Source organism: Cinclus cinclus, chromosome 9 (assembly GCF_963662255.1).
Source record: "Cinclus cinclus chromosome 9, bCinCin1.1, whole genome shotgun sequence".
Lineage (NCBI taxonomy): Eukaryota > Metazoa > Chordata > Aves > Passeriformes > Cinclidae > Cinclus > Cinclus cinclus.
Genome location: NC_085054.1, coordinates 3299208 through 3326139, shown reverse-complemented (window position 1 = coordinate 3326139; position 26932 = coordinate 3299208). Strand labels below are relative to the sequence as shown.

Below are 26932 nucleotides of genomic sequence, written 5' to 3'. Positions count from 1 at the left end.
TGACAGCAGAGATGTGACACATGTACTGTTTTCAGCAGAGCTTAGTATTCACCTAACTCTACAGCCAGCAGAAGCCAAGATAGTTTAGCCATTCACTGCAACAAGACAAACCTTAGACTCTGCAATCCCTCCCAGACTTGTATATACTTGATTTGGTTCAGAGTCTATATTTTAAGGTGTCTATCAGCTATCCAGGTTAAAGTTGACCCAGAACATTCAAAATATAGACATGAAGGAGCTGGAGTCAGCAGTCATGATGCTGATATTTGACTTCATCTCTCTCCCCCAAAGAGGAACCAGAAGGAAGGTTCTACCTGGGACCACAACCACCATCAATGTACCAAGCCTCAAGGCAGTGTATCTCCCCTTTAGAGAATGACAGGGAAAGACATGCCCAAAGGCCAGGAGCCTTTTCAGGGACACAAGTTTGGTATCTAGGTTTGGGTCCAGACAGCTCTGGAAAACCTAATTCCACCTGATGAATCAAAATAGAATCCTAGTTCTCAGGGTATAAATCTAAACTTGCTCCAATGAAACACAAAGAACTAGTCTTGGCTGACAGCCATGTTATGTATTGGAATTTCACCAATACATACATACTTTTGAAAAATAACAGGTTGCTTGAGAAGCACCTGCCCATGTTGTGAAGTCTTTAAAGCACTCAAACTTCTGGGCACTTTGCACAGGTAAAGACAGGGCAACATGGCAAGAGTAAAGTTCTGCCAAGGGTAAAAAAAAAAAAAGTCCAAACACTTATAATAATCTGAGGACAGAACATCAGGGAAGGCACTTTATCAATATGTTCATTGTCTTCCTCTGTTTTATTGATGCTGAAGTATTTTATAATATCTTGAGTCTGAATTTTTCTAGCGGATCATCAGAAGTTCTTATCTGGAAACGCTAGTTACTTCTAAGTGCCATTTTACTGCAGATAATAATTGGACATCAAGCACTGAACTTGGAAGTTATCCAAAACCTAATTAGGAAGTTGGATACTTAGATCAGGCTGTGACAGAAAATGAAAATGTCAAATGTGGCTGACAAGCAGGTCTGATCTACTAGGTCTGTTTACAATACTTGTAAGGATTCTCTGTAATTTACACAAGCAAAGCAGAATTGCATGTGCAATAGTGACGGTCAAATTTCAACTTCCATCATGACCCCATTGCTTTCTACTGGCATGTAAAAAACGGGCCTCATTTCTAAAAAATGGTGAAAATCTCAAGAGTACATTGGAGGAGAAACTGTCTTCAACTGAAGACAACCCAAAACAATAACAGTAAGGTCAGTGCCATCGCTGTTCACTCACACTCAGAGTAAACAGTGGCACCAGGTCCAGGGCCCAGTATCAGTGTTTCATTGTGCAGCAAAACAGCAAAAGCTCTGAGCAGCACTGGCACTTGCATTGCTGATACCACAGGCAGAAATTGAACTGGATGTTGTGGGGCAGCCCTGAAGTTAAGAGGAACAGAAGATTCAAAACTTACCTTCCTCCCCTGAAATCCCATGCTATTTTTTATCCTTAACCCTAAAACAAGATTTGAACGATGGATCTTCTTCCCACTGCCAAAAGCCTTCATTACTTCCTGAACAACAACAACAAAGCCCAATACTCTTGCCCATCTATTCCAAGATTGTCATCTGTTCCCACCCAGCTGCCAAAACCTCCAGCTTTTCCTCTTGGCAATTTTTACTGGGCAGTTGCTAGTCATGAAAAAGCTGCTGCACATCAGAAGCTTAACATTTGGGACAGAATAAAATAAACAGAGTTTTAGTATTAAAATAAGTAGCTTTGCAAAATACACTTGGGAAAAATGGAAAACTGCAGCCTGAAATGAACATATACAAGAAAAAGTTTCAGGCTATAGCAAATAATCTCTATTGTAAAGGTTTTAAGACAAAACTAGTCATGAGCAGCAACAACCAGCACATCTTGTGTTACATAGTTCATTGAAAAAAGAGCTAAAATCACTTTTCAGGTACAACAATAAGATACTTATTGACAGCTATCATGCGGTAAATATTTGTATGCATATTCCTAATCTCTTGTATATACTAAGGAAATCACCTTAACTGGGTGCTCAACAAACAGGCTTTTGCCAAGTGCAAAAAACATGCACAGGCACAGCCAGCAAAGAAAGACCATGTTACATGTAAAGACTTGTTTTCCTGTGGTAACTTCACCTTATGCCTGAGGCATCAGGCCAGTCCTCCCTAACACCGTCCGAATGGGTCACACCAGCCACCAGTCTGAAATGGACAAGTCTATTAAAGTCTTGACTCCTCTAAACAGGACTAAAGTCTCTGTTTGCTAATTTTTTCAACACAATAATGGCCTGTGCCCATTCTCCCTCTTGGTCACAGCCCAAAGAATGAACCATTAGGAAGCGTATTTAGCCAAACCAGTCCATTCACTGTTATTCATGCACAACAGCACTCTCAATAAACTCTCCTACCATGACCCAGATGGTTTTCTCCCTGCATCTTCTCTTACAATTCTTCAGAGTGTTAGAAATGCTGAAATCAGAAGCCTCAACTGCATTCAGCAACAATAATTTTAAAGTAAAAAAGTGGATCTAAAGGACAGAATCACTACTTTCATACAAACCTGATTCATCTTCCTGTTGCTCTGGGGCACGATGTAACCAAGGTTACCAAAGATTTTAATCAGACTGTAAAGACTGAAAGATCAAAATCAACTTTACCATAAATTACCAATTTTCACCAGCAGAAATGGATGGTAACAAATGTCTCAAACAGAAATAAAGTCTGAACCCATAACTCTAACCAAGGAGTCAAAATCAGTCTTTGTTCCATAACTTGGTGATAATGAAATACATCTTTATCTAACAAATATTCTTTTGAATGGACAAAACAAATTTCTTCACTAAAAATCTGTGGTATTTGAGCCTTAAGCATAGAGAATATCAGTGCACTCGTTATGAGACACTGAACAAAGGACTGCAGCTAAGCGTGGCTGAATTTGATAGGCATCTAGATAGAAAAAAAAAAAAGTATAAAAGAAATCTGCAAACACTGAACCAGGGCTTTGGAGGGCTTTTGTTGTTTTGTTGTTTTTTTTTTCTTTTTGACCATTTAATAAAGACAGAAAAAATATCTGCGACCAGTCACAACAACAAAAAATAGCATCAATGTCAGCAAAGGATTAAGGATAGCCAAATCAGGAATTCAAAAGTGCAAGCAATCCATTGTGCTAGTATCAAAATATGATAAAAGCCATGTGTGCCTGTACACCACCACATACCCTGCATGCTGCCATACGGTCAAGACAGCAAGTAGCCATACAATGACCATTTGAAAAATTATATATAATGTAAGAGTGTTTCAAAATGTTTCTGAAGAGAGCATTTATTTATGTAACAACCTTGGATGGCTTTGAGTGAGCTGGCTAGTGGCCCTCACTGCAAACTTTTCTCCAAACTTCAGCAAGCCTGTATTTAACCTGTTGTTGTCCAATTTGGAAACAGCTTTGGTTTAGCACTGTAAACAGCAAAAAAGCACAGTTAGCTCCTTGAATTGTCAGTCCTAGCTCCCACTGAAATCAAAGGATCAGGTTCAAAGCGTGCCCCAGAGTGTGGTAAACTTCCCACAGGAAATGGATATGCAAGAGCAAATGCTGACAACTGTGGAATGTACAAAGCAGAGCAATATTTTAGGTCTCGATCCTCAATTAAGATTCATCCTTAGAAAGTCTTGCAGGGGGGTTACACAGCAGAATTGGATTCCTTGTAATTACTCTGGTTAGGTTCATGAATAAAAAAATGTATTCTTCAGAGACATTTTATTACCATCCAGAGATATCTTAACATTTCTTACTCAACAGCTGACTCAAACGTATACAGCAGTTGTGTTCATGCACTCTCAGGCAATAGCATATTCAAAAGCACAGTCTGTCACAATTAGCTTATTAAACCAAACCTAGAGAAGTGATCAATACACTCAATATACAGAACGTTTCCTAAGAGTCCTGGGCTGTGAGTCATCTTGTCTGCTCTGACCTAAAAATATACTGAATGAGAGGATGCATAACACTGAATTCCTAACCCAAAACATGCAATTCCTCATACTGACTTTGCACAATCAACATTTTTGTGCTGGGACTACTGAGTCTACCCTGTACATGACGCCCATGCATTATCACATCTCAGGGCTCAAAAAATCTTTTGTATGTTCCCTTTTGTATTATTTTTGGCTGTGGGGAGGAAGAGGTGGGGACCTGTCTGGGAAACAGGAAGCAGGAGGGGAATGTGTTGTAGAATAAGGGCAGAACAAAAAAGAATAAAAGAGCATTTATACAATTTCTAAATGATAATAAACACATAGGACCAAAAGCCTGCCTCCAGCCATGTGGGGAGCAGTGGGCTTTTTTGCTGAAGTTTAGACTTTATTGGGAGCACATCAACTGTCTAAGTGCATTTACAAAAAGCCATTTGCTGCTTTTTTCTTTGATTTCTTTTTAAATCATGTGAGCAATTTTTTATCTTACAAGAGCATGAAGATGTGTGTGCTACTGTGATAAATACACCAATCTGGGCAAGGAAAAGAAGACAACAGACTTGAGTTTTGCTGTTGCACCAAGAAAAAAAAAAATCAGACTAGAAACAAAGTGATGGGAAGCACAACCGGATTCTCAGTTGGGGTAAATCAGCACAGAGCAGCCCTGATTTCATGGTTCCTGTTTACATCAGCTGGGGACCCTGCCAATATTCAAAATCCATGAAATGCTGCTCTTGATTAGCACCACTTAACTCTGTGGCTTACATTAAACAGAATTTGACATGTTTTTGATGGCTGGAGATGCTTATTTTTTATTACAACTCTTGTCTACTTTATTAGAGACAGTGTGACCTAAATGGAAAAATAGGAAGAATTTCAAAACAACAACTCTCAGACATATTGATACTTGGATTTGTTTCTTTTCTCTAGCTCTCTTTTTTAAAAGTTTAGTTCATCTATATGAGGTATTCACAAGCTGGTTTCTGCCACTTCTAGCCCATAGTTTTTATCGTCTGTGCACAGAAACAACAGCCTCCGTGCTTCAATGTCCCTCTGCAGGTAAATGTGCATCTCACTTTAAAGCCAGGTGCTTTCCAAAGGATGCTACATCACAGTCAAAGGTGTTTTCCCTTTGCTCTTCATTTTTACACTGCTCTGCCAAGGCTTTTGTTCCAAAACCCTTAGCCACCAGGGATGTTGCTCAGCCTCAAAATCTCATCGGCAGCGGACTCAGGCTGTTACACACCCTGATAAAAGCAGCATGGTCCTCTTTAACAGCAATCTGTGAGAGCACACTGGTTAAGAGCCTGCCAGTATTGGATCAAATGCTCAGCAGCGACCCAGGCAGCCGCTCACAGGCATCTGAGATCCGTATCCCCAAAATGCATCAGCTCAAGGAAAAGAGAGGGGACCTGGCACAGCCGTTTGTGCATGTCATTAGCAGCACAAGGTGCGCTGTCAGAACGGGACGCGGCACTGCTCACTCCCCTTGAGAGGATCACAGATCAGCCCCGTGGCGGCTCCCAGCAGGCCGTACGCTAATGGCTGGGATACGGCACATGGCACGGGAAGCCAGGAGATCCCGATAAGAGCCCTGCCATTTGCTGACCTGAGAAAGCTCAGCAGGTCAGACCCTAGCTGCTTGGAGTCAGGACACCTCTGGGAGCCAATTGACACAACCACAGCTCACACACTGGCTCACTTTCTTTGGTCTGTTGACTGTGGACACCCACCCAGTTGTTATGATTTTAATGTGCTGCAATATGAAAGTGCTATTTCAGGACAAAGTTATTAATAGCAAAGCAGCCAGAAAATAGTCTAGAAGGAATGCAATGTTTTGGCATTCCTGGAAGATAGGATGACTTCCCAGCATCCAAGAAATCACCAGGGTTAATTCAAGATGTTTCTATGCACAAGCCTGTCTTTTGTCACTGTATAAGCCACTGTGACATACTTTCATAGGACCTGCACACTGCGGCAGTCCACAGAGACTAAAATGCAGAAAGGCCCCAAAGGTGGTACTTTGTTACTCTGAGTAAGCTGTTGAAAAACAGAGGCTGGGTGCTGTGACAAAGCATCGACAGGAACAGGTTGGGAGAAGCTGTATTCTTCCTGAAGGACAAGGATGGGACAGAACCTGTTTAAGCCCTTCTCAGAAACCTGTCTGCCTCCAGAACTTCAGAGTGGCTCTAATTTTCAACCTCTCTTCCCCCATTAGCACTCTCTCCTTCCCTTGTTTATTCATACTGCATTTCCTCAGCAACACTCTTTACTTGGGCAGGAGCTTCATAGTCAAGGCAAGTCACTGCCCCTTCTCAGGTTCTCTTTTAAACCTTCTGTTCCTCCTAGCAAAATATCCTTGGAAATGTATTGGAGAATACTGTGAGAAACACCAGACTCTTGACTTGTTTGTGTTGGTACCTTTCCCCCTACCATTAATTGGGAGGGTTCCCAAATTAATTCCAGGTGGATCACTGAGCACAACACTCAGCACCACCTTGCAGAGATGATACCACAGGAAGGCACCTCTCCACTGGCAAGGCTCTTGGCATCCCTTCTGCCTGCACCCACAATACTGAGAGGCTCTCTGTGAGGCTTTCAGCCTTCCAGCCCCATCCTTAAGTATCCTCCTTAAGCAAACTGAATGAAACTCAACATTGCATATTTCCCTAAGAGGAAAAGACCCAAACGATGATGCCAGGAACTGGAAGATGTCATGTTCACAGCACTACAGCACTGCCCACTAAACCACCATAGAGAACTCCAGCTCACTACAGAGAATGCATTGCAGGGAGCTGCAGTCCCCCACCATGCTCCAAAAAGGAAACAAACAAAACCCATTTACCAACAAGAAAAAGAGGAAACATATTGTAATCATTATAAGCCCAGCAGAGGACACGTTACCTGGAATACTTCCAACTCAGATATTTTAAAAGTGTAGCTAGTTTACCTTAAGTGTCCTATTTTCCCCAGTTTCCCTTTTCCAATCTACTTAAGTCCATACAGCATCTCCCAAGGTAAGCCTGCCTTTGAGGGCTGGCTTTATATCACTCCTTCCCTCTATTGTCCTTCTGAGATGCGGTGGAAGTCTCCAAAGTCATGGCTTGGAAGACTACAGCCAGGTGCCTTGGCACGGTTTGCAGGAAGGGGATGGGCGGGAACTGAGGAAGGACAGCCTCTCCAGCTGCAGGAGAGGGGTCCTCTCTTGATACAGCCAATCCTTCCTGGTATTTTGTTTATCATTAACACTGTTTAACTAAAGCTGCTTTTTAGTAGCCCTCAAAGGGGGAGTCTGCAGCCAGCTCTTGTCATCCCAAACACTGCAGACCTCTGTCACCATGCTTTGGTACAATCTCTGCAATTGCAAACATAAACATTATGCTCCTCCAAGTACAAATTACAGCTTTCAGGAACTGCAATTTTATTTTGGTTATAAACATACAAAGGTAGACTTTATGGTGAGAAAAGAGCCACATATGAGACCACAGACTGAGCCTTTGCTTCGCAGGAACATTCCTGGGAGTAGTCTGCTGCTTCACCTCCAGCCAGCTCTGCTTCCAAGCGCTTAGATTCCCAAGCAGTTGCACTTCCCAAGCAGCTCCATGGTATCAGAGCTCAAGGGAAAGCCCAAATGCCTTGTGGTGGCCTAGGCTGCTGGAGGGATCTGCTTCAGATCCTGCAGTCCAGGAACTGGGACTCAGAGACAGAAAGACACTCAAACTGTGCTTCTTTAACTATAGCCAGCACTACTTGCAGCCTATGCATTCAGGATAATTTTCCAGGCAGGACTTGTGACCTGATTGTCACTCTGAGCCCCCGCAGATACACTGCAGCAATTCTGAACACCTGGGCTCTGCTCAGAGCACCTTGAGCTGCTCTGACTGCCACCACAGCAAGCTTCGAGGGATTTCCTCCGTTTCAAGTGTCTCTAACTCCTCCCTGCTCTGCAGATGTCCCATCACTACCCAGCACCAAGCTCTCGACACCTGTCAAAAAAGTGTGATATCAAATTGCTCCTCCAAGCCCCTGAGTACCCCTAGGCATTTCAGTCCTCCTGTCAAGCTTGCTAATGTGTCCCTTCTCTGCCACGAGTAATGATGGATTCCTGGAAGCAAAAACTGCATTAAAAGTCCTCTTTACATGTGAGCTAAGAGCTTTCTTTGCCTCATAACATTTTTACTCATAAATATAATATCAAGGTGATCGTGTTCTTCTCAGACTACTCAGAGTGTTCTGTAAGTAAAACCTGCAATTGGCAATTTATCAGATGGAAAAATAAAAGCCACATTCGGTTTCTCCCTACACTTAAAAATGACCACGTGCAGTCTCTGAAGCAGTCTGATCTTTTTAACAAGGTCATGACTATCAGCTGAGGGCACAAAAGGAGAAATAAAATCATCCTGTACATATTTTCCTTTCTGTGCTGCTTTCTAACTGAGGTTTTGCTCACTTTCTAAGCAAAGAGGAAGCCTCTCCTGTTCCCATAACCCCATGTTTATCCACATTCCAGCAACCAGTGGCTGCTCTCAGGCACTCTCCAAGGGCAAACAACTGGATCTTGCCACAATGCAATTTTGAACTTGAGCCACATCCAGCTGTGAGTGGGAGTGAGGTGGGAACCCTGTGAGAAGCAGTGATAGGGGCAGTGGATGATGGGACACCATGAAATCTTTTCAAAATGTTGTTCCTGCGGGCTTAGACAAAAAGCCCAGCACACCCTTTGCCTAGTGAAAGGCCTGTATTAATGCACTTTAGAAGGCATAGCCTTAGGAGTCAGAATAAATCCTCCCAGATGTCCCTGGTGACAAAGCAGCCCAATCTGATCAATACAGCAGCATTATTAACACTGCACTGCCTTACATGAGGATAGTCATATGTTCTTGCCTCTGCTGAGAGTGGGGGAAGGGGTGCAAACTCCTACAACAATTCACAGGGGAAACGTCTCTCAAAATCATTAAGCCTGCACAAAGAATCTCTTACCCATTTTCATGGAAGCTGCTTTTTTGGGAATTGCTTTTTTTGTTTTTCTGCTCCACTAATACTGATCAAGCTCATGTGGAATCCTAGAAATAGTATGTGCTTTATGGCTTTCTTAAAAAGAAGTTTTGTTTTTATCAACCTAGAATCTATATCTTGAGGCTTTTGTTTCTGCAGCCATGAATACCCTCCACTGCGGGGGCTGGGTATAGACACATAAATGTAGGTGGTTAACAACAGAAGGTAGGACTTAATGGTTACCAAATTTTTTAAAATTATTATGAGAATTAGCAATTAAGTGTGTTTAGATTCAAGAAGAAATATTAGTAGCAAAAAGATACATCTCTATATACACAGATACACACATGTATCTTGCTGCTGCTCTTCAGTCCCAGCCAGAGTCATGGCCTTTCTGTGTTTGGCTTTTTATATAGACAAATTTATAGACAAGTCCTGGTAATTCAGGAATGGCAAGAGAATGGGAAGGTGAAGAAAAACAGTCCCAGCCTAGCACCTGCTTAACCACAGCCAACAATTCTGAGAATTTTGTAAAAACTAGGTCCTGGGTGTGCCTGGTGACAAGCTTGCAGAAAGCTAGAGAGATACCACCCCTATATGCCAGGTGACTTAGACTGGGAGAAAAGGTATCAGAGAAGCTAAAGGCTAAGTGGTAGTAATGGCATGGGAAGAAGAAGAATAAATATAAATACAAATATAAACAAAAAGGCTGGTGAATAGTCTCTAAAACTACGAAAAAGCCGTTAACCACAAAGAGAGGCATCACCCACTGCTGGAAAAAAACCTACCATAGAAATGGTGCATCTGCACCAGCCACCTTTCTCTAGCACTCATCTGGGACAAACACACTGTCAAAACCAGAAAAGGACAGACTTGCTCCCTCTTCACTGGGAAGAAATCCTACCATTCTTTCCCTCTGATGCCTCTCCACCAAAAAACACTGTGACCATCAAATCCAAACCCTATACCAAGAAGGTTAAAAATGCTGAGTTTGAGCACACCAGGCCACCTCCACATTGTGTCTGGTAAGTGTTTCTCACCAGAGAAGTGTGGTGCTGCTGCAGAGCTGCTGGCACAAAGTTCTTCCAGAAAGGGGTGCTGCAGAAGTGTCTAGACTAAAATTAAAAATACTAAAATTAAAAAGAACAAATTATATGACACTGCCCACTGTCTGTACAACAGGGCCAGATTCTTAGAGGGAGGAGTAAATAAATAGCTGGTGCCATAATCATAGCTAGTAGAGTCATCTTAATTCACACTGAGCAAGGAACTGGCCCAGAAAAATATTCCTGTAAACTTTGCAGCCAAAAATTCCTCTGCTAGACCACATCCCACCAGTCAAACTTCCAGGGAAGACAATTGCAGAAATAATTTAATTAAAATGGAGATCAGGGAGCAGGTATCCTTTTCAAGCTCTGCTCTTGACTTCCTCTCTCCAGCAACTGAGAGCTTGGGTGTCCCAGTTTCCCAGCCTGTAAAATCGTCATGCTACAGCTTCTCTGCTTTCTGAGGACAATGGCTGTGAAGCATCCTATCTGTTCAAAGCCCAACCATCAAATCAAACAGATATCTGAATGCTCTAAATCTTCAGGTCTTGGATGAAAGGGCAAGTATTTTCCTGTGCTGAAACAGCTCTGTCGTTGCTCTTGGAAAATTTGATCTTCAAAAAGGCAACTTGCAGGTTTTGCTTCCAGGACTGTAGGTGTCAGGTTCTCCGACTTATTGGGGTACTGCTAAGGATTTTTGCTGCTACAGACTGCTCAAACTTGCCAGCACAGTTCTGGTACTGAAATAAGAGCTAGGCAGAGAATACTGCTTTCCCACAGTTTTGTCATTCATATTTTATTTCTGAACTTTAACTTTTGTTTTGATTAGCATCTGGGAGGACAGTGAATTTTCGGCATATTCAACTCTTTCAGGAAGTCATTAGATGAAAAAAATACACCCAGGATGCAGACCAGTGCAATCACATGATCAAGTCATAAGGATGGTGCCACACGATGTCTCATTGTAGCAGGTCCTTTGTTTTCACTCCTCAATTTCTGTTAAAACATTTGGCTTTTTACATGCTGGTCTGCAGAATCATTAGCAATGGCACATGGTTTAGGAACTGTTTTTTTACAGTTCTCATGTTTCACACAAAAATCCCTCACAGATACCCACAACTTAAGCATTTTTGAATAAATGAGGGGTAGTTCACAGTTTCTGAGAGAAGTTTTCACAGAGGCAGAAGCAAGCAAGAACCCAGAGAGCACTGCTGCCTGCAACCAGCTGTGTGCTTCACTGCTATTTGATGAGGCCCCGCTGTTTTGTTATAACCCCAGCAGACCCTGCATGGACCAGCAGCTTCCCTCTGCACAGGAAGGAAAGGGAATCACCCATCTTCTGAAATGCCAGAAAAGTATTTCTTTGTCGTGCAAGCAGCCCAAGCTGACTCAAAAGAGCAGAGATGGTTAAGCAGCACAGTGGACAAAGACAGCAGGAAGGCCCAGAGTCCAGGGTGTCCCGACAAGCAAATGGCGAGCACCTCACAGTCCAGAGCAGCTCAGGTTTGTGTGTCCCCCTTCTATCCTTCCCCTGGCTCAGGTAGGCTCTGCCTTTTGTGAGGGCTTTGGCAAATCCTCTTTTAAGGTGCACAGCCTGGATGCAGGAAGCCACACTGCTCAGTGGATACTGACAGAATGGGGGGACCTCCAGAGGGATGACAGTGGGACCCCACTACTGACCACACAGCATTTCAGGCAGGCTGCTCCCTGCCCACATTGGAGCAACTCCTTTTCTGAAGAGCTGTGCAGCCCTTGGAAGGACCTCTGCAGGCTGGAGGGGTGAGCAGCAAAGAATAATCAGAATTTCAACAAAGGCAAATACAGGGTCCTGGACCTGGGGAAGAAACAACCCCATGCACCAGTATAGGCTGGAATTTACCTGCTGGAGCAGCTCTGTGGAAAAGGACCTGGGGGTTCTGGTGGACAATAAATTGTCCGTGAGCCATCAGTGTGGCCCTGTGGCCAAGAAGGTCAATGGGATCCTGGGGTGCATGAGGAAGAGCATTGCCAGCAGGTCGGGGAGCTGATCCTGCCCCTCTGCTCAGCCCTGGTGAGGCACATCTGGAGTGCTGTGTCCAGTTCTGGGCTCCTCAGCACAAGAGACACACAGAGCTCCTGGAGCCAGTCCAGAGGATGGCAACAAAGATGATTAAGGAACTGGAGCATCTCTCTTACAAGGAAAGGCTGAGGGAGCTCAAGGTTGTTCAAGAACTACCTGAGCATAATCCTGTGCTACGTGCTGTAGGATGACCCTGGATTAAACCAGATGACAGACTGTGGTCCCTTCCAACCTTATCCACTCTGTGATTCTGTGAAGAAAAGGGTGGAGGTGTGCTGGATGAGCACCCAAATTCAAGGGGCCTTTACTCTTTAACTGTGGTCCAGGTTAAACACTGTTTCACATCCATCAACCACAAAACCATTGGAGTTTAACTAACTAAGCAACATAGAGATACATTTTGCTAAATGGAGGTCAACAATGCACAGCAGCCCCAACAGCTTTTCCCAATACTAATACCACCCCTCTGTTATATTTGTGCTTTTAGGCTCTTTGAAATGCTGAGGTCTTTCATGACTCACTGTCAAAAGCCAACACTTAGAACCAGCTACCATCAAGTCAAGTAGTCATCAACACCAGTTTGACTTCATCCCATTTAAAGTCTGTTTCATTAAACAAACAAACACAAATTTGGCATCATTTTTTTGTTTCCCTTTACTCTGATGGATGACAGCCCTTGTTATAAAAACATGCTTAATAAAAACAAATTGGAAAACTAAGGAAACTCATAAAAAGGTCTAATTGTGAAGAAAACCAGGGAAAAGGGCTTAAAGAGGAAATGCTATATTTTTCTGTGATATCAGCAGAAACAGGCAGTTTATAAAGAGAACCACATAGTGGCAGGAAATAAATCCTTGAGACTGAATTTGGAAAAACACAAATTAATGCATTTATAGAAGAAACGGCAACACAACATGCACACTTAACACAAAGCAGAGATCCAGTAAGGCTGACAAGAGTCCTAGAACAGGTAAGACACAAAGAAGACCAATATAACTTTGAGGACACATTCTAAGTATTTGATACACAGGAAAACTGGAGGGAACAGAAAGATGGAAAGCATGACAAAATGCAGAGGGCCATGCACCTTTATTACTGTTTATCACATCTGTTCTGCCATCAGAGTTGTAATCTCCAGTCAATGAGCAGGCATCTCATTTCACATTTAGATAAAAAAATCCATGAAATAGGTAATATGGACAGAGATGGGGAAATGCATCACAGCTTTGTGCAACTATGAGCATGGTGAATCCAAAGAAGGCAACAGACATGCTCATGGAGAACAGAGAGAACATGGAAGGGAGAAGACTTGGGCACCAGATAACAGTCTGTAAGATATTCCTCCCCTAAATTAGGTTTTAGCACAGGCTTCCAAGGAATACAAGGCTTCAGACCAGGTGGATTTCAAAGGACACTGGAAAGCACCACTGAGGCATACATTAAGAAACGGCACCTGGGCAGAATTTCATGATCTAACAGTGCCAATTTCCAGAATTTGCTTGTTTGCTTCTAGGCCAGATCTGCTTATATGCAGTTTATTGCTGCCGAATGAAGACCAAAAATGCTTTTCATCATGTGCACCTTGCTCTTGAATCTCATTTGCCTTCAAAATCAGCCAGTAAAACCCACTTGCTGAACACAAGCCTTCTCTGACCGTTCTCTAACCTTAGAGACCAAGCTGCAGTGCGAATGTGTCCCTTTCCCCCGTGACATGACATGACATAACATAACATGGCACAACATGACACAGACTCACACTGGATTCCAGCCAGAGGAGGAGGAAGACCCCACTTCCATGAACCTGGTCTCTCCTCTGAGATGCGTTTCCATCCTGACACACAGTACACATGTGACAGATTGTCAAAATGAAATGTGTCAGGCCATCCACATGTGCACACAGAGGGACCCTTCCTGACTCACATTTACACTACAGCATTTCAACATCATTAAAACCCAGCAAAAAGGCCTCAAAGAGGACTTGTGTACAGAAGTGGATTTTATTGTCAAAAAAAGCCACTCATAATTTAGTCTCACCTCTGGATGACATAGTTCATTGAACTCACCCCCCTCCAACACTCATTTATAGTTGCTTTCAGATTGGTTTCCACTGTTAGATATGAAAATCTGAGGGTCAGTCAGAATGGGAACCTTCCTTCTATCCATGCATTGAGACTTTCAAGAGACCTCTCTCACCTGTCATCATTTCACAGATGGGTATGACTGTCCTGGGGAAAGCTGTGCCTACACCAGACATTATCCTACCTTGCACTGTTGGGGAGGCCACATTTAGCTCTTAGAAACATCTTCTAGTTCCTTCCCACACCCACATTTTCTTCATTTATAAAACCAGTGAAAACAAATCATGCTTCACCCTCAGTTTTATAAAGGGCAGCTCAGGACCTCTCATTCCTTCACATAAAGAAAATTTCTTTCTGTACAGTTTCCATTATTTATTAGCTGAAGGTCGGGGGAGAAATGGTATTTATAGGATGCCTAAGGCCATGCTCACTATAAAACAGAGTAAGTCAATATAGCTACAGCATAACTTAGTGGCCTGTTGTGCAACATTTTAAAAATGTACTCTCTCATTACAGCACTTGAGAATATCTCCTCCCCAACACCAGTGAAAATACATTTATGAGAGCTATAGAGCAACAAGATTGTTTTAATCAAATCATTAACAGGGGTGTGCTGTTTTCTGCCCACATCCTGATATTTAGTCCACATCCTGACAAGATCTGGGATTTGTACAGACTATTCTTCTGAAAGGTGCTGAGTGACTTCATGGACAGTGGGCCAGTGTAAATTCACTGCAACTTTGGCAGATGTGCACTCACTGACTGATCTGAAATCCCCAATGTTGATGTGGATACTATTATTTCCATTTACAAAGAGAAAAACCATTCAGAACTGATTGCCAAAGGTCTCCTTGGCCTTTTCTACTTAAAGAAATGGAAATGAGATAGAAATTCCCATCTTATACCATATTGGAACATCACCTGACCAGAGATGCAGCTTGCTCAAACAAAACTGACTGAATGGCATATGGCATAGCTCTCACTGTACAAAATAATTCACACAAGACAGTCCCAGTGAGGAGAAGCCTTCAACCTAGAGCATCCACTCAGGGTGCAGCTATACATACATCACATACACTAGAGGTATTTGGGAGTAAGAAACTGCCCATGCATTGCTTCCCTTGTTCTCCTTCCAACATATTCTTATAAGAAATGCACTTCTCATGTGAGAAAAAGAAACCCCAGTGCAGCCTTTGTACAGCTCTGTGCACCTACTGGCATTCTTCTCAGCACTCAGAAACAATGCTGGGAAGTCACCCAGACAGTCACCTGCCTACCAAGTCTCTCACACCAGAAAGTAACTCCATACTGGAAATCTGTTCTCCCTCTAACTACTGGGGTTTGTTCATATTTTAAACAAACCCCCAGAACTCAGAAAGCCCAAGACAAGTTAGGCATACTCAGTAAAGAGTATTTAAACTGGGTACCCTGAAACTTCTTTGCCAGCATCCAAGAGAGATTACTAAAGGAATCACTCCCAGAAAACAGAAAAATGTTCTTGAGTGAACAGAAAATCAAGGCTGCCTAAAGAGAAAGCATGAGCTTTGTAGCCAACTCAGAAGTACAGTGTGGTGCCAAGGTCCTCATACTACCTTTTGGAGTCCAAATCACTCCAGATTCTGAGGGGGTTTTATTCAAGGACACAACTTCATCCAGGAAGCACTGGAGACAGGTATTTTAGCCCATGTCTGGAAGGTTTCAACCTGTAATCAATGTAACAAGCACCAAAGTTCCCACTGATCTTAACTGCTCCTTCCCTCTAGAAAAGCTCCTCAGGTGAAACTAATTTCTTCCATTTTCAAGCAGTGCCTACAAGAATTTTTCTTTGCACTTTATAAACACAGGAGAGGTAAGAGAAGTACCAGTAAGAGAAGTCTACACTGCTTCCCAGCACTAGAAAGTAGGAAACTACTCCAGGTAGCACCCACTTACCCTGAAATTCTCAACCCTGAAAGAAAAGCACCTTACAAGCTCTTTCACTGGGTCACATCACTTAAAGCAGTCTGCCTTGTCCTCCAAGATACTGGAGAGCTCCAAAATTCTAAATACTTTCTTCCTCTGGTCTGACCAAACAGAAACTTGCCTTACCTTCCCCTATTTGATTTAAACCCCCCTGCTCTTTCACGGGTTTCTTAGTGCCCCAACTCTCAGAGACTTCTGCTTACATCAGAACCACCTTTCTCAGCACCAAAGCCAAGCTCCCAGTTTCCTCAATTGTGCAGAAAAGCCTCCTGACATAATTCAACACTACCCTGAGAGATCAAAACCCAAGAACAAATAGAAGAAACATGAACCTTGGTAAGAATCTGATGTACAGCAACCTTCAGATGATCACAACCACTCTGAGGTGCTGGCATAGCTTATGAGCAATTGGGGGAGGAATGTGACACCACCAGAATGAACTGGGACAGCAGCATTGGGTGGAGCCAGAAAAGAGCTATTTTACCCAAACTATTCTCAAATCAGTCCAGTGCTCTTTGCTTCTTCCATATTACCTTAAAATGAAGACAAATTTAAATATAAAAACAAGAGACACTGAAGATCATCCCCATCTATCTAGACACTAATAAGGGAGGCTTTTTCCACTGGTACCGATTTTCCATTGTGCAGCAAATGCAGCCTCACCACTGTCCACGTGTCAGAAACAAAGCCACTTCTGGCCTGATGCTTTCCATATGAAACACTAGATCCCATCTTTCTTCTTCCCTCTGCCTTCCTCCTTTCCATACTTAATTACTCACACAGCAGCTGTAGTAGGTTGCAGATGAGCGGAATGTTTTCTTCAGAGCAGCACAAATTTTCCAGGCTCACAGGGAAGACCAAAAGAAATAAAAGAAAAAACAAAACCCCAACAAGAACTGTTGCACTTTTCACAAGCTCTGCAGGGCTGGCACACTTCAAACCACTGCACAGCCACAGGAAAAGAACAATGTCCCTGAGCCACTCAGCCCACCCTGTGCCCAGGAATGTGGGGCACCTCAGATCCAGAATCCAGTAGTAAGCCAGAGGTGCCAAGACTCCAAACTGGCACAGCACCTCACCAGCAGCAGCTGAGCAAAGGAGAGAGCAGAGAGCAGCAGCTGCAAGGAGACAAGGAACACATGTGACTGCACTACTTTTGTGCATCTTGTTTATCAACAGGCCTTGCCAGGCCCTTCCCTGAGGAAGGGAGAGCACCCAGGTAAGAGACCAGAACTATCCAGACACTGCTTGTGCCATCATGTAGTGTTGTGGTTACAGTTCTCCAAAGATGCAACAGTCACAGGATGCAGAGAGTCTGGATACCTTTGACTAGCCAAATTGCTAATAGCTGGGAAAAATTAATCAGCTTTTAGGGGCACAAGATGTGAAATGAAAATTGACAACAAAGTGGAAGATCTCAGCCAAACAAAGTCTCTCACACTGAAAAGCACCAGGCCCTCAGGAAATTCTAGGAAGTACAACTTGTTGAAAGATTTCTACCAAATGTTCTCAGAAAAGAAATACACTTTTGCCTAATCTTTTATTAGAATATATATTCACTTTGGAGTCAACATCTTATCCACTGAAATGTCACACATCCAAGATGTAATCTGTAAGGACAGATTTGAAACAAGCAACACAGTGACTCAAATCTGGTCTCACACCTAAGTGCTGTGATGTGCATTTTGGGTGTAAAAAGCAAGCAGACAGGAGCACCTCTCACCCCCCTTCTACTCTGACACCCAGTGAACAATTTTCACAACGGCCTTTGATCACTGCAACCTTTTGTTTTCCATCCAGCCCTGGTGGAAAACAAAGACAGGCGATTAAAGGCAGTCCTGTACTTCACCCCCACCAGCACAGAGCAATTCAGCACAATGCTGATTTTCCTCCTGGGCTGGAGCAAGGCAAGTCAGCAGAAACTGCAAACGTTCAAAACCCAAGAACTTATGTTTAGAAGTGGACTTTGCCCACTTGAGAGTCAGGATTAAAACCAAATGCCTAACACCATAGTAGCCTATTAGTAGTGAAAGCATTTTTAAAATCAAATTTACTTGTCCTGACACACGCCTTTTTCCTCACTGCACAATCTAAATAAACACTTATTTTTTCACTGTGATTCCCAGTCACTTCACTTGTACCATAAGAATGCTGCAGTGACAGAGCTGCGAAGGGAGAAGGTGGGTCCAAAAATCACAAACCCTGTTTCCAGGGCTTTTTGAATTATCTAGGTGGAGATACTTCCATTGAGTGCAGCTTCTGTCAGAATATGCTACCTTACAAAGGTCCTTTACGGTCAAACATCAACCCTATGTCAGCAACCCTTTAAAACTGACCTTCTGAGGCAATGGGTTTAAGGGCAGGATTTGTAAATCAAGGCTCTAATTGGGATGTCTCAGAAGAGCCTCTCACAAGCCAGTGTCCTTCTCCTCCACATCCTTTCCCATAAATCACTCTGTCTCCCAAGCTTGCCTGTGTCACTGTCTACTTCTCTATCCCTTGCAGAGTAGGAACTGTTGACCTCATGTATGATTTAAACTCCAGCTTTGCACTCAGGTCCACAATGCTGGGAAATAATAAAAGGATTAGGACATGTGACACGTTGCCAGTAAGCATCATGTTCAAAACCAGTATGACACTTCAATAGTACCGTTGGTGAGCCTTGAGCAAGCATAATTGACATAAACACCTCTGCACAAACGACTCAGGCTCTTTGGTGTATTGTATAGTACACTACACACCTCTAAACAGCTCTCCAAAAAGTAACATGTAATGAATACACAGTTGCACTGAGTGGAAATGCTTTGGGTTGAAAAGGATTCTTCACATGCAAGAACAGGGAGTGGATGGGTACTTGCTTCGAAAGGATTAAAACATCAGAGCAGCTTAATAAATCAGAGTTGATATATTAAACCTTTAAAAGAAAAAAAAAATTAAATGCCTTCTGCCCAACCTTCCTACATTCAACCCAGCCCCTATTAAAAACTTGAGAAGGGTCAAATCAGTGCCACGCACAGGCTGTCACAAAGACAGCCCAGACCTCTGCAAGGGGCATTTAAGCTTACCTTTCAGAATCTTCTTTTGATTTTTTTTCATAGAGGCAATGCCACGCCCCACAGAGGGCATCTCTGCACAGGAGCTGTCCTGGTGGCTGGTGTGGCAGGATGTGGCCCACAGCTCTAGAGGGGCTGCCTGGCCATGTCCCCGTGGCCCTGCACAACCCTCCCCTGCTCCAGCCACTGTGCCCAAGCACCACAAACCCAGAAAAGGAATCCCCATAGCAGCAGATGAGAACACAAGAGCTGCCAACACATCTTGTAACTGAAGAACTGAGAAGCAAAGGTTTGGTGTCCTGATTAAATCCAAGATGTCTAACTATCTTTGAGCATAAACATGAACTCACAGGCAGCTTATTCTCACAGGCAGCCTAACCACCTGAGCAGCCAAGCAGTCTTCCTCACCAGCTGCTGCCAGAGCAGTAATGGTAAACACAGCCTGGTGACCAAAGCAATACGTGAGCTTTTTCTGATGTACACACCTACAAATGCCACAGTATTTTCATTTTATTAATGCCGTTGGAATCAAGTAGGAGTTAGAAATCCTAGATTGTTTGGAATTTTTTGATAATAAAAGACAACAAAACACACCTTCAGTGGCTCAAATGCAAAGAAAGTATAAAGAGCATCAAATAAAAAAACAAAAGGTCTGTGACTTTAAAGACAATTTCAGTGTCTTGAGGACCAGGCACAATTTTTTAACTGACAGTGGCAATGTTGGAAGGAGGCTCCATTTCCTGGCAGGTTTGTTTTGTTTGTTTGCTACAGAATCCACTGAACTCTGCTAGTTCGAGTGAATCCACACTAATTTTGACCAAGGCAGAAGCACCCATAGTACAAAAAGGACATGTGGGGAGAAGAAATTCAGTAATTGAGGTGAGCGATTCCTGCAACTTCAGTCTAAAACACACCACCAAAATGGCACTCCAGACTCCTGAGCACTGCCAGGAGTTTGGAAGTGATGGGGATATTGTAGATGTAGCGAATGGACAGGAGGCACTTGAGAGTCCAGGGAAGCAGAAAGAGGAACTCAGCACTACTCTTGAAAACACCTTTATTAAGTCTCCAAAAATTCAGGTTTAGCATCAATAAAGAAAACCACCATCGATTACAATGCCTGGGCATAACTTCTAATGAGGTTTTGAGCATGATGATCAAAAGTCTGTAATTTTTCTTCCCCTCTGCAGAATGTAACAAACTTGATGGGAGATGAGGTGTACTACTAACCCATTGCTTAGTATACTAAACAGCAGTATTGCTCAGTCAGTGAGCAAAATCCCTTTGTTCCATTAGGACAACTGCAATCAAGGTCTTTCACGAGTAGCTACAAAGAGAAGCAGCTTCCTTCTTGCTTCCCTATAATGTTTCCTAACTCAGAATGGAGAAACAACACGCTAGATGTTTCTCAGTGAAGAATCATTTGAGAAAGCCTCAAAAATCCCTCAACAATACCCAGAAGATACCATTTGCCTCAACCCTGGAGAGCTTAAGCATGAAATTACTATCTGGAACTGAAAACCTTCTGCCATTTCTACATGGAAGTATCAGACTGCAGACTAGCTATGTATCATGATTTTCATGTAGCCTATTCTAATTTATGCACTGGCTATTCAGTAGGACATAGAGAAATGTACGGGCTTTGGGGAGGGTAGATTTAAGCATCCCAAACAAGGAAGAGAAAATATTTTCTAGCTGAGTACCCACATTATGATTGTGCATTGCTTAAAGGTATTTACCCCATTTCAAAATCACTTTATACAAGTCATTCACATAATCTGGTATTTTTAAGACCTGTAATGTGGATTGCAGGACTCTATGCCTTCAGAATGCCAAGAAATAATCACTTTTAACAACAGATTATATAATTAAGAAATCATGCAAGAATAGAGACAGCAGTTTTGAGTTTGTCTTTGGTCTCTTTGTCCATCTCTTTCCCTAAGGTGACAGAGGCATGCATTCAGCACATGGAGCATGCAGAGGGACTGCAGGTATAAATGGAGCAGCATTCAGAGTCTGAAATACACTGCATTACACATGTGGCTGTTCTTGGAAGTCAACCATTTCTGAAAGTTATTCTCAAGAGGCATGATGTACTATAAGCACTTAAGAAATGTGTTACACTGTGACTGGAACCAAGATGAAATAGCAATATTAAAAGAGATGGTTTAGTTTATGTAGTGGCCAACTATGCCATTAAACTAGAACAATGGAGACGATGGGGAGGCAGGAATGTTCTTCAGTGTGATTTATTCCTTTCCAGTAGGAGTGGAAATTTTTCCTATAGGCCTGAAAATGACCCCATCTGCCAAGCAAAAGCCAACATTAAGATATAAGAATTCTGCTAGATTAGTCACCTTGGGATACCCTGCTCTCACACAGCACAGAGATCTCAAAGCCCTCTTCCAAGATGAGTCAAAACTCAGCCTTCTGAGCTCCACAAAAAGCATTAGGCCTTAGCAGTCATTTCAGAAAGAGGGAAACTGAGGCTCGAAGAGTTGATTAAAAACAGGCAAAGAAGGCTATATGAAAGGATCAACAGAAAAACAAAGGCTTCCTCAATCCTAGGCTTTACAGGAAACGTGCATCTTTCTTGAAAGGATCATTGTTTGCTGCAGCTGAGAGCAGCTGGGTCAGCCAAGGCAAAAGGAAATGTTATCAGGCAATGGTTATCAGCAAACAATATAATGCCATTTCCACTTCTGCCAGCCAATTAGACCTGTGCAGCCTGCTGACAGATGTGGGAAAGGCTGTCTTCTCCAGAATAAACCAGGGTTTGGCATCTAAGCCCTGCTGGTTTTATACAGCTGCATCAGCTACACATGACTCTGTGCATCCACCTGTCTTTGTGCTCCCATATTCTGACATTATGGGAACTGCCATGCTGGAGACTGCCTGGTGCTCCCCATGAATATGAAGACAGCCCCAAAACGTCTCCTGATCAGATCCCTGTTTCAAAACAGGACAATGAGTTTGGAGTCCATCAAGGGGCCCAAGGAGAAGGTCAATAGGGATGTTTTAAATGTCACCCCTAGGAAGAGGCATATCTGATTATAAAAGATGCTTTCTGGACCCTGATCTTTCAGTGACGCCCTAAAATTACATTCTGAAGGCCCAGCAGGAAGAACAGAGTGAAGCCCCATGTCCATCCCTGCCAAATTCTCAACCCTGTTCTCCCCCTCTCTGCAGCCTGGCACACAAAGTGGGACCATGTGCAGCTGCACAGGCTATGCTCCTCAGAGTTATCTCCCTCAGAAACAGCCTCCTACCCACTTCCTTCCTCTGCAGAGTAATGAGCACTCTTCAGCCTCGTGCTGCCTCTCCCAGCAGTCTGCTTCCAATCTCGGGGATGCCACATGAGAGAGCCACCCCAGAGCAATGGCGTATGTGGCCAGAGGTCCTCCTGCAGGAACACAGCAGCCACGCAGGTGCTGAAATCTCCCCCTGCCCTGGTCCTGAACTGCAGATTCAGCTCACAGGGACAGAGAGATCTAGGACGGTTCTATCAGTCAGGATGAAGCACCAGGCAGAAACACGAGGTACCAGCCAGCTGACTTAGAGCAAACTACTCATTTCCCAATGCACACAGCTCACTTCTTCCTTTAATCCCTCCTCAGTGCCACAGAGGCTCAACAATGCTGGAAAAGCTAAACCAAATTCTCTCTCCTGATGAAATTGTGCTATTGATCACTCCTTAAATTCTGACGTCCCCACTCCAAGAAAAATCCTCCTGACCTCAAAAGTGTTTTACCTGAAGGAGTACACCCAAAGCTCAGAGAAGAGCTCAGCTTTTGCTGCCAAATCAAGCTCTCCCTCCCCAGCATGTTTAAAAAAAAAAATCAAACACACCACAGGTTCATTTCCAGCTTCCACTTCAGGTATTTCCACTTCTACAATGCAAACTACGCCCAGGGTGGAATAAGGCTTTCTTTGTTTGTATTTTTGTCTTCTAAAACAGAAACCTAGACAAAAGGAGACTATTTGTTCCTACACAAAATCTGTTTGTTTTGTACATATTGCTGGGTTGCATTCATTCAATTCCAACACTAATTGTCCAAAGCACAGACACCAAACTTGCTCATGTTCCTCTTGCAGTGGGAAGGAAAAACGGGAGATCAGCTGACTGTGTGCAACCATTTAGCAACCTGCCTATGCTGTCAGTGCCTTCTGTGAGTAATGGGTGTTTCACAATCCGAAATATGAGCAACTGGCCCAGCTGTATATTCCTCAGCCAGCAGCTACCAGACTCAGAAGAAAAGAAGACAGTCACAATGCTTTCTCTCCAAGGCATGCTCTGATTTTCAGTGGGGCAAGTGCATCTTTCACAGTATCACAGTAAGCATCGTTTCTCAGAGCAAGACCTGGCACTGACTAACCTCTGCACATCACGCACCAGTAGCTGCTAATCACAAAACTGGAGCTCACAACGTGATAAAGAAGCTTGCTCTTAACCCACACATCTATTTTCCCCCTCAGCCCCTGCCTTTTTAAGAGACTGAAGAAATCTCCTGGGGCGCTGCTTTGCTGCTGGGAGAAGCACTGCCCTGGAACCTCTGTGGCACCATTGGAGCAGAGGAAAGACTCGTTCAAGTGTTTTTACTCAAAATTAAAGCTGCTGTTTCCCACTTACGACACATCCCATAGGGATCAGTCACTACCCTGCCAGCTCTCTTCCCTGAGTCTCAACTATACCCTTTGCTTTTAAAGGATACTTTAGAAACACACAGATTCTTTGTCTCAAAGTTGCTACAGTTTGCCTAACATAAGTAAATCCCCAAGACCTGATTACACTGCAAGTGATTTAGAAGACTTAAATTGGGGTCTCTGTGTCAGTGGGTCTGCCAAGCCTGTGAACAGCGTGGTCTCTGCGCAGCCAGCTTCAGCTGCTTCTACCACTGACACATCAGTTTTGCTGCCTGTTGTTTGCAAGGAGAGTCCAGGCAGCAACAGGGGAGCAAACCGTAAATACAGGATGCATTATGAAACATTGGGCACTGGTTGCAGGATTTGAGAGGAAATAAGGGAAAATGTAGCAAATTATTTTCAGCTTCTCTTTTTAAGCACGCGTGGAGAATCAATGGGGTTTAACCAGGAGCATGACTTTAAATTCTGCAATGGTAACAGTGAGATTGGGTAGGTACATACTACTGTATAAAACAAACTGCTGCTCTTCCACACATAAAAGAAGGCAGAAGGAGACAGAGTATCACTCACAGCACTGCCTGAAGCATGCTGGCTATGTCAACACACTATGTCGCTTTGGACTGTTTGGACTGCTAGTAATATGCAACCAATCCAACAATAATGTTATGAAACATTTTTAAAAATCAAATTATATTAAGCTCTTCGGTTTAATTAGCATGTTGAAATATAAAAGGAAAGCAGATATGACCATCATGGATGTGTGTGCTGAATATTAATAACAAAAGGCATCCCCTCCCCCTTGGAGGATAAAGTAAAGTTGGTTCGGTCATTTTGCAAAATAAACCCTGCATGTGTTCATCCTGTAGTTGACAATAAACCCCTGCTTTGTGTGCACATGCATACAAAGCTGATGCCAAAATGATTTTACTACGGTAAACCTTTGACAATCCAGCCCCAGTCCAGCTGGCTGACAATGCTACAGCCTGAGTACTCCCCAGAAGCTCTGCCATCCACATTTCTACCTACACTCGCTTCTAAAGAAAAATTCAATGAACATCCCAAAATTGCCACTTACTGGAGACCTAACACAGGCTACCCTTACACCAGCCAAGGCTCAGGTGAAGGCTGGCAAGATGAAATCCAGTGGCTCGTTATTCTCACACTGATAATGCCACGGGTCCTTGCGCTGCAATAGCACCACATGTCATCCCAGCCACACTCCACTATTTCTACCCACCAGTAGATTTTTTTTTTTTTCTTTTAAAGAGACACCAGTTTCCAGAATTTCACCTGGTGTATCAACTCTGCCAGAAAATTACATCAAGAAACATGACTACCTCACAGCATTTGTAAATAGAAATGCTGTCTTTTTCCCTCAGTATCCCAGATGATAACTATTAATAGTTAACAACTGGGCTCGGAGTGTATTTTATACAGCTCTTCTCTGTAACCTAGTCTTCCCCTTGGTCTTGCATTCATGCTACCAGTCATCATGTTAATGCATTTATAATACTTGATTTCCATCTTTATCCTTATTCTGTCTGCATATGAACCCTAAAGTGCCTCAAAACACACTGGTTTACTGGAACCAGCCTAAGGCGTCATTGTTTCAAGACAGCAAGAAGTGTGCGTTTCTACTCATCTTCCAAGAAAAAAAAAAAAAAGGGAAAAAAAAAAAAGAAAAATAAGTCACATTCCTGGTTACTGAACTTAGCCTTAAAGCTTTTGCTAGTGCTTTCACACACCTGCCCACCCTCCACCTCCAACTTAAACTACGATTTTTATTGACATATACTAATTACCTGAAAATAAGAATGATCTATTCCATTTCTACCAGCTGCCAGTTGTCAGCACTGGCTAGAAGTGAGCAGGCTTGTTTAAAAGAACAAAATAAAACTAGAAAATCTAAGCTCAAAAATAAAATAAATAGTGGTCATCATAAAAACAAAACCCTAAAGAATGCCACCGGATCTCAGGTACTGTCGGGCTTGCTCAGAAAGACTGAAGGCAGACAGATTTGAATGGACTGCTCAGTTTGTCACAGTAAAAAATACAGAGATTTAAAGGTCTACCCACGCAGCAAAAAAAAAAAAAGCCACCAAAAAAACCCAACCCTGAATTAAAGAACAAAAATAAAATAAAGTCAGAAATGCAGCCTCAATGCATCGACTGTCTGCGCTTAAGAGATTTACAGGAGTAATTTAAATGATTCACCTGCTGCCAGTTTTCCTCCAAGGATGGCAAAGCTGAGAAGTAGCCGGTGTCGTGGACAAGCTGGAGTTCCTGGAATATACTATAACTAGCCAAGACATCCATGCTGCTGCTGAGCAAGACCCTTTCTTTCTGCTTTTGTGTGTGTTTGTTTGCTCGGGTGGGGGGTTGTTTTTTGTCATAAAAAAAAAAAGGAGGAGGAAAATCAACCAATGATAGATCCAGCGTCCCTTTGGCTTTGTTTTGTTTCAGTCACACTTTAAAAAAAGAGAGAGAGAAAGAGGATCAGGACGGAGGGACGGCAAGGTTCGGGGGCCGGGCCGAGGAGGACGAGCGGCGCCGGCGCGCACCGAGCACCCCGCGGCCGCCGCACCGGGGCACGTCCCCGCCGCGCTCCACGCAGCCCCGCGCCGCGGCCATGCGCGCTCGCGACCGCCTTCCCCGCCGCCCCCTCCCCTCTTTATTTTCGGGACACCACATCCCACATCCCGCCCCCCTCCCTCACGCCGTTTCCCTCCCCGCTTCCCTCTCACCCTCCCTCAGCCAGCCCAACCCGGCCCGGCCCGGCCCCGCCCCCCCCTCCCTCACGCAGCCGCGCGGCCCCACTCAGGCAGCGCGTGGCCATGTAGGGTAAACGGCGGGGCGGGAGGGGCGGGCCCGCCGCGCGCCCGAAGACGCTGTGGTCCAATGGCAGCGCCGCTTGGGGCGCGGGGGGCGGGTCCGGCGCGCCGGCGCCGGCGGCGATTGGCCGATAGCGCTGCTCCCGCCCCCTCCCCGAGGCTCGCTAGGCGGTGCGCGGCGAGCTATTTTTAGGGCGCTATATAAGAGGGCGGCGAGGCGCGCGGCGGAGGTAGAGTGCGGCACGCT

At 43.8% G+C, this 26932-nt stretch overlaps 1 protein-coding gene across 1 annotated transcript in view; it reads right to left on the bottom strand.

The window, feature by feature from the left end:
- Positions 1–26170, bottom strand: part of KLF7 (KLF transcription factor 7) — a 58317-nt gene extending 32147 nt beyond the window's left edge. The window contains exon 1 of the mRNA XM_062498410.1: positions 26069–26170. Within this exon, the coding sequence (XP_062354394.1) occupies positions 26069–26170 (102 nt within the window). The remainder of the gene's footprint in view (positions 1–26068) is intronic.
- Positions 26171–26932: the final 762 nt, after the last annotated feature.